The sequence below is a fragment of the Corvus brachyrhynchos genome, unplaced genomic scaffold (assembly GCF_000691975.1).
Source record: "Corvus brachyrhynchos isolate BGI_N302 unplaced genomic scaffold, ASM69197v1 scaffold164, whole genome shotgun sequence".
NCBI classification, from domain to species: domain Eukaryota; kingdom Metazoa; phylum Chordata; class Aves; order Passeriformes; family Corvidae; genus Corvus; species Corvus brachyrhynchos.
The window spans coordinates 1,431,330-1,445,531 of NW_008237426.1; the positions used below are offsets into that span (position 1 = coordinate 1,431,330).

The 14,202-nt window shown below is 59.1% G+C and overlaps 1 protein-coding gene across 1 annotated transcript in view; it reads right to left on the bottom strand.

Moving 5' to 3' along the window:
* HCN4 (hyperpolarization activated cyclic nucleotide gated potassium channel 4) overlaps window positions 1-14,202 on the bottom strand; it is a 90,347-nt gene that overhangs the window by 24,727 nt on the left and 51,418 nt on the right. The window contains exons 3-4 of the mRNA XM_017731090.1: window positions 8,292-8,453; window positions 207-425 (exon numbers count right to left, since the gene is read on the bottom strand). Of these exons, the coding sequence (XP_017586579.1) occupies window positions 207-425; window positions 8,292-8,453 (381 nt within the window). The remainder of the gene's footprint in view (window positions 1-206; window positions 426-8,291; window positions 8,454-14,202) is intronic.

Genomic DNA, 14,202 nt, shown 5'->3' on the forward strand with positions numbered 1-14,202 from the left:
CTGGACAGCACGGAAACCAACCCGGGCTCCCTCCGGCCAGCACAGAGACCAACCCGGGCTCCCTCTGAACAGCACAGAGACCACCCCGAGCTCCCTCTGAACAGCACAGAGACCAACCCGGGCTCCCTCTGAACAGCACAGAGACCACCCCGAGCTCCCTCCGGCCAGCACAGAGACCACCGCGGCCCCAGCAGGGCTGCCCTTACCTTCTCCTGGTACTGGCGGCGCGAGGAGTCCAGGGACTGGATGAGGGCGGTGGCGTGGCCGATGAACATGGCGTAGCAGGTGGCCCCCACGATCATGCTGAGCATGGTGAGCCACACGTCCGACATCCCCACCGGCGCCTGCTGCCCGTAGCCGATGCACAGCATGTGGCTCATGGCCTTGAACAGGGCGTACGAGTACTGCTTCCCCCACGAGTCGTTCTGCAGGGACACAGCACAGCTTCAGCACGGGACACGGCGCTCCGGACACGGGCATGGGGCAGGAAAGCACCCTGCTGCTGCACCCAAAAATCCCTGTCGGCAGCACCTCGACGTGTTACACCAGGGATTTAGTTCTTTGGTGGCTTGGAGGTCTGGGGAGTCTTTGAAAGCTAGGAGGGCTATGGAGTCTCAACCCCCAAACCCCTCAGAGCCCCCATAACTCCCACATGCCTCAGTGACCCCATAGCCCACAGAGCCCCTACACCTCAATGCCCCTCAGAGCCTCCATAACTCCCATATCCCTCACTGAGCCCCTACACCCCAAGCCCCTCAGAGCCCCCGTTAGTGCCACATCCCTCTGTGGACCCTATAGTCCACAGAGCCCCTACACCTCAATGCCTCCATAGCCCCCATAACTCCTATATCCCTCACTGAGCCCCTAAACCCCAAACACCTCAGAGCCCTCACAGCCCCGCAAGCCCAGCTCACTCCATTTGGAAAATGAGCCCAGGTTCTGTGACCTGCCATCCCACTTTGGTCCTGGTTTTTAGTGATTCCGTGTGCTTTTCCAGCAGGGAAGGCAGCCAGGCTGCCCTGTTGTAACCTGGGATAAACCCAGATGATGCACTGGGAGATTTCACAGTGACCCACGTGTGGGAGGGGAACTGAAGCAAATCATTTCCTCCCCAGGGAAATGGACTTCAACTGAGACTTGTAACAGAGAGCCTGAGCCAGGAGCCAGCAGCGGGAGCTGAGAGTGGGGAAAAATCTCTGCCCAGCCATTTAGGAAATGGCCAGGGGCTCTGGTCGTTACCTGAGAGATGAGAAGGGCAGAGAGTGAAGCTGATAATGTCTGAAGAGAAGTTCTCAGTGCCAAACAGGGCTTTCTCAGGGAGCTAAGGAGCTACAAATGGCCTCATTTGAGAGCAGCAACATCTGCCAGGAGAGGTGTCCTGAGACACCGTGTGCTCTCCACTGCAGCTCGCACAGGCAGCAGGGACATCACGGCACAGGGACAAAAACCAGCCCACATTTCCTGATGGTTCCCATCAGCCTGAGCTGCTGGAACAGCTCATCCTGTGGGGATTATCTGCCAGCAAGTGCCGGCTGTGGAACCTTGTCCAGTGACCGCTCTGCCATCACTCACAGCTCTTACAAGGATGGGAAAATGCCTCTGCTGGGTGAGAGCCATGGCAGCACCGACTGCTCCTCAGCTGCCCCATTCCTGGGAAGGGCACAGGGTGTGGATGGAGCTCTGCAGACACACGTGCCACCTTGGAAGGTCACCGCACAGACCTGCTGGTGGCTCGCCAATAAACGAAGAGTTCTCCTGTGACCTCCACCCAGAGCACCAGCAGCCAGCAGTGCTGGGAGCTCTGGAGCTCCCCGGGCACCTCCTGGAGGTGTCTCATCACAGTCAGGTTGACGACCTCTCTGCGAGCAGCTCCCCAGTGCCACTGGTGCCCACGGAAACTTCTCACTGCTCTTACGGGGAGCGAACAGCGACAGAGCTGGCTGGGAGCTGCGGCACAGGGCTGGAAGCTCTGCTGAGGGCTGCTGCTTGCTTAGGAGATAAGCACGTGGACAAAGCCAGCTGATAGCACTACCCGGCCAGATTCGGTTTCGTTATGCAAGAACAGGCCTGGTTCCTACTGCAACAAGAAGGGCAAAGCCACACAAGTGACAGCAGAGCGGGCACGGGAGCGGGGGCACAGTCACAGCCAGGAGGGACTGCTCCTGCCCTGCTGGTGCCAGCCTGGCTGGGCTCATCTCCCAGCAGAGCAGGAACCTGGGAAAAACCCCCCTGGAGCCAAGAGAGAGGGCAGGAGACAAAGTGGCCACTGGTGACAGCTGCTGGCTGTGCCCTGGGCTCGTGGGGAGGAGCCACCAGCAGCCGAAGGAGCCACACACAGAGGAGGGCGGAGGGAGTGTGTCCCTGGCCAGGGCACAGGGAGGGTCCGGCCACGGGAGCTGCCAGAGGTGTGGGGCCAAAGAGGTGACCCCTCCTGCCCCTTTGCCTCCAGGCCTGTGCTGTGGCCGCGAGGCCTGGCCAGAGAAGCGGTGGATGTGTTTTTTGTGGCATTTCGCAGATGCACTTCTGCTCCGTGCGGGCACCGAGCTCTCACACAGCTCCCCCGGGCAGCATCCTGCGCTGGCAGGAGCCCCCTGCCCTCAGCCCTGCAGTCCTGGCAGTCTGGGGCCCTGCTCTCAGGGCGCGGCAGCTGCTGTGACCTCCATGGCTTTAGCCCAGGCACTGCCCCTCACCCTGAGACAGCGGCAGGGAGCTGTCACTCGTGGCCAGCCTTGGCTCTAAGTGCCGCGTCCTGCGAGGGTGGGCAGCGCGCTGCCAGCTGTTCTGGGCACAGGAGCACTGCAGCTGTCCTGCCCCATCCCTTGTTGAATGAATTCCTGCCCTGTTCCTCACTGGGAGCGGAGGGAATGCTGCTGCCCTCTGAGTTCAGTGTGGCAGTAGTTTAGCAGGGCAGCACATCACCACAGGCCTGAGAGCAGGGACAAAGCACTGAGCTGAAATTCCAGAGGGAATCTGGGCAGACAGAGCAGTAACAGCTGAGCTAGGAAACTGGCTGCCAGGCTCTTTAGTGGCTGTGAACATCTGGGTGCCAGGCAGGCTCGAGGTTTAAAAGCCATTCTTCCAGCAACCTGCGGCTCAGGAGTGCTGTTGACAAGGAAGCTCGCCAGTGTTTTGTAGGAATTAGTCATCCAAAACTCGAACATCCGACACGCCGAGGCCCTGCAGCCCGCAGAAACACTGCTGGCTCCCTGGGAATTGCACAGCTCCGAGGCCCAGCCCAATTCCCAGCAGCAGCAGGGCTCCCTGCGAGGATGGGCTGCGGGTGCCAGACTGAAGGGTGGCAGACTGGGGGGTGAGAGCTGCAGGAAACACGGAGCTTTCCAAACAAACCGAGCTCTGCTGGGAGAGCGTCAAGGGCTCCTGTGAAGGGGAAGCCTTTCGGAGCAATTACCTTTAGGATACCGAGTGCAGAGAGCACTGGATGCTCCGTGAGGGCTCTTCACTTACAGCTCTCGGTACATCTTTAGTTTTCAGGCTTTTTTGTTTTCCACAGGGTGAGCAGATGGGTCAAGCCTACAGTACTTTAGGCTGGCCTAGAAGAGGTTCCAAATGCGGTGTGGACTCGGCTTCATCAGCACGGGGTGCCTCACACTGCCACAGCTCGTTCCCGTAAGAGCCAGCCCCTGTGGAATAGCCCACCACACCAGCCCCCACGCGGGAGGGCTGCACCACTCCACAGCCACTGGAGCGGCTGAAATGGCCCATTAGGAGAGGGAAATGAGGCCTTAAACTGCAGGGGGGAAATGACTCTCCTTAGGCAAATCCCAAAGCAAGCTAAAGCGGAGCTACAGGTCTGTGCCTGGTCACAGTCAGGAGGGGGTTACTCAGAGGCACGGAGAGAGTCTGCAAAGGGGAGGGGAATGACTTTGAAGCAGTTTCTTGGACTGGTTTGTTTTAGCAGCCACGCTGGCAGTGCTGGAAGGGCTTCTCTGGCATCAGAGTCTGGCCTGCTCAGATCCACCTTTGAGTACTTGGAGACGCTTCCTGGGACACCTGAAAGGCACTGCTGGGTTCTGTAGCACCTCACAGAAGCACCCAAAGGCAAACTGTGGTGTCTGACAGGGCGTCTTGGTTCTGATGTACACGTGAGTGTGGCTGGTTGAATCCTCACTGGAGAGGAGGAGTGAGAGGAGTAAAGATCGGAGAAGTACTGGAAGTTCCTGGGGTAGGGGCGCAGTCCTTGGGCACAATGTACTGCCTGACCCACACCATTAACACCTGGAGAACTCAGGAGCTGTCTCCAACCATCCCTGCCCACCCCTGCATCTGCTGGGCTGGGCAAACAGGCCCAGTTTAAAGGATGGGAATAGCGGAGGAACAGATGGAGATGTCAGGTCAGGCTTCACCTCGGACAGAACCTGCCTGTTCCGGGCTTGATATATTTATCAATATTGATAGATATGCTAATTAGTAAGACCTATAATGTTCTACCAGATCTTTTGGGGTGTGCATTTTGCGGGGTGCATTTTGGTGCATTTGACCTCGATGTGGTGCACCTAAGGATCCTTAAAATAAATACCAAGGTAAAATCTTGATTAAAATAAATACCAAGGTTTGACTCTTGATTTTAAGACCCGGAAAAGGCATCAACAGCAGCCACTCCTCTTCCCCCGTCCATCGGCACCCTCAGCACGGTGCTGTGAGCACGGAGGGGCTGAGCTCCGAGCTCTGAGCTCCGAGGGAGGGATTCTGCTCGCCGCGTTCTGGCGGAGGGGAGGCTGGCCAGGGCTTGCCGGGCACGGTGGCTGCAGTGGCCTGGGGCATCTCTGCCCTCCCTGCAGGGTCTGTGGGCTCAGCACAGCGCCCAGGGGAGGAGCCAGTGTTCCCAGCAGCTCCCAGGGCTCGGCAGAGCTGGGGTCTGCGGGAGAGGAGCTGCCGGGCCGGCGCTGGGGGAGCAGCAGGCACTCTGCAGCTGACTCACCAGTGCTTCCAGGCTCTCATGAGGGGCACTGCGGGAAAGCTGACGCTGAAGCCCCTGGGAGCGGGGCTCGGCAATTAATACTGCAAACACCGTGCCCTGCCGCTTGAGAGTCAGCCAGATACCAACTGCTTCCCCGGCTGCTGCAGATGGGGCATGGGGCACGGGGAAAGCACCGAGAGGAACCGGACTCGGGGATTTATCGAGGCCCCGAGATGGTTTTGGCAACGCCAGACCCTTCACAAATCCCCTGGGTGAGGATTAACCTTTAGGAAAGCAGATGGGAGGTGATGAACCTTCCTTCCCTGCTGCATGGAAATCAGGGCTGGTTTTAGGGAGTGCCAAGTGGTGGGAAACCCCGGAGCAGAGGACGAGCAGCACGCTCATGGACAAAGCCTGCGAAGCATCTGGACCTCACTTCCAGCTCCCCTTGGCTGCAGCAGCTTCAGAAGATTCCCTTTTCCCGGATTTCTGGCTGCTGTGTGTAATCAGGGCAGCTGAGCACCAAGGGTATTTATTTATCTCCTCAGAGCTGTGGCCAGGCCGGTACAGAATGTCCCCAAATCCATCCTCCCGGCTCCCTGGCACAGAGGCCACCCCGGCCTCTCCCCTGCCAGCCCTGCCTATCACCCAGAGCCACTCTGGAACCTTCCATCTGGAGCCTGCCACCAAAGCAGAGCCCACAGCTCCGGTTTCTTGCTTCCTGACTCTGCGGCCTCTCTCAACACTCCCCTCTTGATTCGATGGAAACTGTTTCAGTGATAAAGCCATCCACATCCACCACTGGTCCCTGTGACACACCAGGAACTCTTCTCAGGGGATTGAAGGACATTACTGGGAGAAAAAACCTGTCTGGTTGCAGAAGAGCTACTGCACTCAGTATTCTGACCCCAGGCTGGTTTGGGGCTGGCAGATTCCTGCACAGCTCCTGGAGTGGAAGCCCCCTGAACTACAGGTGCAGCTGTAGAACTCTCCAGTTCTTCATCCCATTTTCCTGAGGCTCTGTTTTCAGGGATAATGATTTTTTTTCCCCACTTCTTTTAAGTGGAACAAAAAAAAACAAAAAAAAAAAAAGAAGGTGATTTAGATGCAGGGAAGAAGCAGAAAAAAAAATTCCCCCAAGGCAAGTTTAATTCCCAGCTTCAGAGGCTCTCAAGGCTGGGAAGACAAGGCTGCAGCACGAGGAAAGCTCTGCTCTGGGTAGGAGCTCCCTCCCCTGCCCTCCCGGAGCCTGCGGAGCCACTCTGCCTCTGGAATGCCTCCTCCTCTCTCCCCAGCCTTGCTGCTGGGATTTGCCTCGGCTGAATCTTTCCTTCCTCTGCCCCATCTGCTGCCACTTTTCCAGAGCCTTCCTCTTGACTGCAGCTTCAACCCCAGCTTGTGCCTCTTCCCTGAGGGACGGATGGATGGATGGATGGAGGGAGGGATGGAGGGAGGGAGGGATGGATGGATGGAGGGAGGGATGGAGGGAGGGAGGGATGGATGGATGGAGGGAGGGATGGAGGGAGGGAGGGATGGATGGATGGAGGGAGGGATGGAGGGAGGGAGGGATGGATGGATGGAGGGAGGGATGGAGGGAGGGAGGGATGGATGGATGGAGGGAGGGATGGAGGGAGGGAGGGATGGATGGATGGAGGGAGGGATGGAGGGAGGGAGGGATGGATGGATGGAGGGAGGGATGGAGGGAGGGAGGGATGGATGGATGGAGGGAGGGATGGAGGGAGGGAGGGATGGATGGATGGAGGGAGGGATGGAGGGAGGGAGGGATGGATGGATGGAGGGAGGGATGGAGGGAGGGAGGGATGGATGGATGGAGGGAGGGATGGAGGGAGGGAGGGATGGATGGATGGATGGATGGATGGAGAGGAGCCAGGAGGAGTTGCTGCCATCAGCAGCCAAATGTTGGGGTGAGGGAATCGTGCTCCAAATCTGCTGCTCTGAGCCATCCTGCAAAGGGCGAAGTCACCCCCGGGACGGGGATGAGTCCCCCTGCACCTCGGAGCTCCCTGGGGTGAGGAGCTGAGCGTCCTCTCAGCCCTGGACTGCGCCATGGGCCCCGACCTCTGACTGCTCGTGCCACATAAACAGCAGAAAGGGAAGGGCAGAGCAGCTGCACGGGCTGCTGTTGTGCTGGGGATAAACAGAGGGTTCCAGGCTCCAAACTGGCAGCCTGGCACCTCGCAGCAGCGGGAAGCGAACCAATATTGCAGGGGGAGAGACGCATAAACAAACAGCGAACAGATGAGCTTTCCATGGATGCTCACTCCTGCAGGCACGGGCAGCCTGTGCCCACAGCCCTGCACGGGGGAGGCACGGCAGGCTGGCACAGCTTCGATACATTTTACATTTGTTCTGTTCTGCCCCAGTGCCCGATTATTTCCTTTATTCAAGAAGAAACTGGCTGGGGGAATCTGGAGGTTAAGAACTGCAATGAGAGGCAATTTTTTAAGCTTTGTCAGTTTTTGCTGCTTAATCAACTGGACATTGTCCCTTTGAATAAAAGCTCCTGCATTCTCAGCGAGATGGTTGAAAGGTACCATGAACTCGCCGTGCCTTTGCCATATGGTGTCCAGCTCCCTCCCAGCAGCAGCAGGCACAGCTCGGGGTGGCACTGGGCAGTCTGCCTGCCCAGCCCGTGACCGTGGCTCTCCCCGGGGTGGCTGGGTGGTCACACCGACCCTTCCGGGGGCATGGGGCAAAGGGACCAGCAACGGGAACTGTGGAGCAGCCCCAGCCCTGTCTCTGGGACCCCAGACACTCCGATTCCCGCGGGCAGCCCTTTCCATGCCGGCTCCTTGCTGCTCGGTGCCAGGAGAGGGAGCCTGGCTCCTGCCTTCTGCGGCTCTGCCGGGGCCGCTCCTGCTCCGAACTCCGGGGCTGTGTCCCTGCAGGATCTGCCTGAACTCCGGGACTCTGTCCCTGCAGGATCTGCCTGAACCCCGGGACTCTGTCCCTGCAGGATCTGCCTGACCCCCGGGACTCTGTCCCTGCAGGATCTGCCTCCGTGCCCACGGCGCAGGAAAGCTGTGAGCCGGCCCGGGGGATGTACGGAGGAACGGGAAGCTCGGGGAAGGCTGTGGGTGCCGGAGGGGCTGGGTTTAGGGCCGAGAGGTGGGATGGGAAGCACGGGATGTTCCAGAGGGGAGGCCCCACCCACCATCTCTGAGCCGATTATTTCTCATTATTTATCATGAGCTGATCCAGGGGATGAAAAACACAGCACCTGGCCAGGGCTCTGCTCATCGGCCTCACTCTTTGGAAAGAGGCCGTGGGAGGAGTGGAAACGGGGGAAACATAAACCAGGGCAAAAGGAGGAAACGCGAGCAGGTCAGGGTGTCTCCTGTGCGGCACTCACCACCATGCGGTTGAGGGACACCCAGCAGTCGTCGGGGAAGTCCTGCAGCATGGGCACCAGGAACTGCAGGCAGCCGTCCCAGTGGCACAGCAGCAGCATCATCCCGATGAGGTTGACGATCCTCACCACGGCGCTGGCCAGGTCGTAGGTCATGTGGAAGATCTGCGGGGCCACAGCAGCAGGTTAGACGGCAGCTCCCCCGCGCACCACCCCAGTGCCATTACACGCGGCAATGGTCCCGAGCCCTGCTGAAGGGACACAAAGGCTGCAGCAGCTCGGCTCAGGCACAATGTGCAAGCAGAACCAGCTGAAAACAGCTTAAAAACCAAAACACAAAATCATCATCGGTCACCCCTCCTGCCCTGCGACTTTGTCCTCTCATTCGCCATTAAAAGCTCTGTAACTCCTTCTATAGAATAAGCTGGTTGCAAATATTTCTGGACCATCAGCCACTCCTCAGGAGTAAACTCTGTCATTCCATCTTTGAGCTGCAATGCCCTTCTTCGATTCCTGCTCTTGCTGGATGTGTTACACCGTGACCCACGGTGGCAGCTGCCTTTGTGCTGGATGTCAGCTGCAGTCTCTGCACGGCTCAAATGCAACAAGGAACGGCCTCCAGCTCGGCAGAGGCTTCTGGAAGAGGACCTGATTCCTCTCTTTTCTTGTGTTCCCTGGGTCCTGCTGCTACACCCCTGCCCAGGCGGGCGAGGGGAAGAGAACCATGGCACAGAGGGCTGGGGTTCCTCACCCGCCAGTTCCTCCCGTGTGAAATAAACCCACAGACACGGCTTTCTTACGGGTCAGACGGGACACGGCCCGATCCGGGGCGGTGCAAGTGCCTCGCCTGGGCGTCAGCTTCCAAGGGACAGGAGTGTCAGGGAGGCCTGTGACACAGGGGACAGGCTGCCTGATGTGTGGCCAAATCCACACAGCTCCTGGCTGCTCCAACAGAGATAATCCTGCTCCTCCCAGCACCGCGGCACTGTGTGCCCGCCACCTTTGCCCACACCAGAGATCGGCCTCGTGCCGCAGGGAGGCAGCTCAGCAGCTAAAACGGCAGAAAACTTTTGTTCCCAGGCGAAGGAATCGCACTTTTCCAGAGGGAATTGCTCTGCTGTGGGAGCTGCTGTCCAGTTTGAGTGCCTGTTCCACACCAGCCATCCCCGCCTCAGGGTCACACGCCCACGGCGATGCCCGCGTGCCCAACCCACGCCAGGAGGGAGCACAAATTCTGCGGGAATTCTGCGGGAATCCAGAAGGATGAATGCTTGGGATAACTGCTGCTAACTCCATTATTGCCCTGCACCCGGGCTGGAGCCCACGCTGCCGGTGTGAGAAAGGCCATTCGAGTGATCTTTCGGGGGTGAAAAGAAGAACGTCTCCAAAATCCAGCATGAAAGGCGTTCTAGGAAATCCAGCTCTCACTGCTGACTCAATAGGTCAGTATGAAAGCTGAGCACATAATTCATACAGAATAATTCCTCCTGCTTTCCTCTTTTTTCCTCCCCCTGCAGAAATGATCATTCTCATTTAGATAACCCAGAGCGAATCCATCCTGTTGGAATGGGAGCCCGGGGCTGTGCTTTTAATGAAGCTGGAGCAGCAGTTTGCAGAAGGATCGTTTGTGCCACCAGGGTTTTTCTGTGCTAATGACTTTTCCTCTCACACCTCCGGGTGTTTTTCAAAGAGCTCCAGCCCTGCTGTAACTCAGGGAACTCCAGCCGGGGCCAGGGAGAAGCCCTGTCAGATTGAGGAAGTGCCTTCCTTCCTGTGATAGATGAAAAGCAGAGCGCAGAGCCCGAGGGCATGGATGGCTCAGGGACCAGGTGATGGATATGGAGCTTCTGAGAGGATGGCTGGGATCCATCCGAGTCAGGGGAGGGCGGGGAGCTTTTATTCAGTGCACGAAGAGAGAGGAGAGGGTGGATTCGGCTCCTGCTCTGCACCTTGGGATGCGGACTGTGACTGGGAGCAGAGCCCTGAGGGTGACACAGCCGGGCTGCGGCACCCGAGGAGGAGCTGCACCGTGGCTCAGGGACTGCCAGCGGTGATTACGATTATGGGCTGCCAATGTCTGAGCTGCGGGCCACACAGCTCCGGTTCCGAAGGTCTCAGGAGCCCCCAGCTCCTGCCCGCTCCCTGGAATACATCTGCATTCCCGTGCGGGAGGAAAACAGGAAGCGTAGCATGCGGGAGGAACTGTGCAGGGCTGGGAACAAACGCCTGCCACTGAGAGGCTCCTGCTGCAAAGAGGTGCTGGTGTTGCGGGGAATTCTGGAGTGCCCTCCAGCACTTCCCTGGCTCACCAGGGAGAGGAGGGCCAGGAACGTTCCAGAAGAGCTGGGCCCTGCACGAGCACAGGAACGTGAGTGGTGACTGCAGCTTCTCTGCTTTCCATCAGGAACACTCGGGACTTTGTGTCCTGTTGTAACGCAAGCCAGGCTGGGTCCCAGGGCACCAGAGCTCCCTCTGCCCCAGCACTGCCTGTGCTTCCTGTCTCTCTGCTGCCTGCACTGGGAGAAGGGAGCCGAGTGTGGATTCACATTCACAGGATATTCTTGGATAGAGTTAATAGCCCTGGTTTTGACAGACCAAAACCGGCTCTGGCTTCAGCATCCCTGCTACAAGATCAGGGCTGTCCTTCCAGCCAAAGGACACCTTGCCATTCTTTTGGAAAGGGCAGCTTGGGAAAGCAGGAGGAGCAAAAGTTCCCTCAGAAAGTCATTCCTGGTTATGTAAGAGCTCCATGTTGGAAATCCCGCGTCTGTGGAACGAGCTGGCGGGATGCCACCAGAAGGCACCCGAAAGGCCGCCCTGCAGCCCCCCTGCAGCAGCGCTGCCACGGCCTCAGCGCCGGTGCTGGGAGGGACCAAGGACGCCGTGGAGAAGCGGGGCCGGCCCTGCCAGTGCCTCCAGTCAGGGCTGTGTGTGAACTGGGCCTGTGCTCTGTGCGGGCAGCCGGCTCGGGCGCTGGCCAAACCACGGCCACCAGAACGCCTCTGCTGCGGCTGGCCAGGGGCACCATCCCTCCCCTGCGGCTGGCCGGGGCCAACATCCTTCTGGGGCCCCCAGAACCCCTCTGCTCCAAGCTGGCCACCACCATCCCTCTGCTCCAGCTGGCCAGGGCCCCCACCATCCCTCTGGGGCTACCACCATCCAGCTGGGGCCACCACCATCCCTCGGCTCCAGCTGGCCGGGGCCACCATCCCTCGGCTTCAGCTGGCCGGGGCCACCACCATCCCTCTGGGGCCACCACCATCCCTCTGCTGCAGGCTGGCTGGGGCCATGGGGCTACCGTGTCCATGGGGACATCCTGGGGCAGCACTGGGCAGGGCAGTGGCTGCTCCGGGCACACCCTGCCAGGCCCAGCCCAGCCCACGGCACAGCCGCTGTGCCCGGCTCTGCTGGCACAGCTGGGCTGGGTGTGAGTGCACAGCTGGGCTGGGTGTGAGGGCACATCTGGGCTGGGTCTGAGGGCACATCTGGGCTGGGTATGAGGGCACATCTGGGCCGGGTGTGAGGGCACATCTGGGCCGGGTGTGAGTGCAGAGCTGGGCCTGGTGTGAGTTCCCATCTGCTCTGGGATGCCACTGCTGGCTTGCCACCCTCTGGAGCTGCTGTGCCCGGATCCAAGGGCTTTGTGGGGCTCTGGGGGCCCTGGGGCAGTGGCACCCCGACGATGCCAACGGGTACCAGGGCGAGCCCCCCATCGGGGCGCTGGCTCCGGCAGGATCGCTGCCATGCCGGGCTCCTGGGCGGATTCTGCTCCACGGGGAGGCACTGCCGCTGCCCGCTGCCCTTTGCCAACGCACTGCCAACGGAGCGGGAGCGCTGTAGCTCCACATCCCGCTGGTGCCCAGCCAGGGCTGGGATCTGTGCCCGCACCATGGCTAGTACACAACTGGGATAAACCCCCTGGGGATAACCAAGGAGCTGTGACCCTGCTCCAGCTTAATGGAAAGCAAAGAACTTGCTCTTCATTTCTGGCTTAAACACCCCACGGGGCTGAGGAGGAAACGCAGATCTCTTTAGAGAATGAAAACAGGCTCACATGCTGCTGCGAGTGCCCCAGGGTCAGCGTTCAGGTTGTTCTCTGTGAGGAAAGACATGTTCACCCACATTTAGGAGGAGTATTTGTGGGCTGTGGGGAAGGAAGCTGACACGCCTTTCAGCCTGCCTCGCTCTCCTTGGCTTTTGAAGATACCAGAGGTAAAGATCCATTTCCTCTCAGAGGCATTAGCTGCCTTCTCACCGCCGGTGTTAATCTGCCGATAGACAGGGACGGGTGGGTGCTGCAAAGAGCTCTCCTGAGCCTACAGTCCTGTTAGGCCAGCTCACCGAGGGTGGCTGTGCTGAGTCCCTGCGGCGCTGGGGATCACCCACACCCACCCAGCCTGGACCACGAGCTCGTTCCAGCCAATGTGCGAGCTGAAGGCAGCTCACTGAGAAAGCAGGTGTGGGTGACCTGGGCATCAGTGCCAGGTGTCACCTTCCCCACACCCGGCATGAGTCCTGACCGACACAGCCAGGCAAGGGGAAGGGTTTGGGAGCCCCCATGTGCAGCCCCATCCTGGGAGGCTGCAGCGAGGGCCAGACAAAGAACACGGAGCTGGCAGGGTGGGCTTCCCCAGGAGCACAAACCTGCCCGGGCATACGCAGAGCCAGCCCTGGGCACAGCCCTGAGCGCACAGAGCCAGCCCTGAGCCAGTCTGGACACACAGAGCCAGCCCCGGGCACACACAGAGCCACCGTGGCCACCCCGAGCATGCACAGCAATCAGGGCTGGCAGGGCAAGGGCGCTCCCGCAGGAGCTCCGCCTGTGGGGTGACGGAGGGGGCGGCGCAAGGCACGGCAGCGTCTCGGCTGCTCCTTCCCCTCTCCCGATGCTGCTGTGGGAAATGCATCATCCCCCTCCCCTTGCTCCTTCCTCACCCTCCCCAACTTCCTATTCATTCTCCATGGGATGTCACGCTTAAGATGCGGCAAAATATAATCCAGTTTGACTCCTGTCCTGAGCAACTCCTAGGGTTTTGGTGAAGAATGGACACGTCCTTCTTTGGGAAGAACGGACACATTTCTACACGTTTTTTTCTTTGGAAGAACGGAAAAAATGCTGCTCTAGCCACTAAATTATACAAAGATGTCCGAGGCAACTGTGGCTGCAACCAGGCTGAGCTGGGGAGGAAGAATCCCGTAAAGGATCCCAGCTGGGTTTATTGCCACCTCGGGGAGCGGGATCCCTTCGGAAGGGCCAGTGCTGGGTCAGGCCGGGCTGATCGGGAGGAGGGAGCCGGGGATCCGGGGCTGGGAGCAGCAGGCAGCAGATGGAGCCGGGCCGGGCTGCGGAGCACAGCTCCATGGGCAGGCCGAGTGCGCGGGCTGGGGCTGCGGGCTGCCTGCTGTGCCAGCACCCAGGGGCACAGGCAGGCGAAAGGAACGAGGGACCTGTCTTTGCAAACAAGCTGGGGGTGGGTAAAACCAGTGCTGAGAGATAAAAGAAGTAATGGGAAGGATTCCACTGATCGATGAACGGAAAGAAAGAGATAAACTGTAGGTCTGCTGATAAATGGAATTGGATATCGAGAGATGAAGGAAACAATGGGAAGAACCATAAATTCCATCAGAATTAAAAAAAAGGGGGGGGGTATACATTAGAAGGGAGTCTTAGGCGTTCCGGGAAGGCTGTGCCTCTCGAGTACCTCAGCCAATGGGGAAAGAGAGAGGGAAATGCGGTCGGGAAATTGGGATAAAAAGAGGCGGCGCCCTCCAAAAATTTGAGAGACCCCAGGGGGAATGCCCCATGGCCTCTCCCTTTATTCGAATCAAGTAACAGAACCCCTCTGTCTCTTCTTCGGACATAAACCTCTGGTGTTTGCGGATTAATGCTCCTGACACAGGAGAGGGAGTTTGA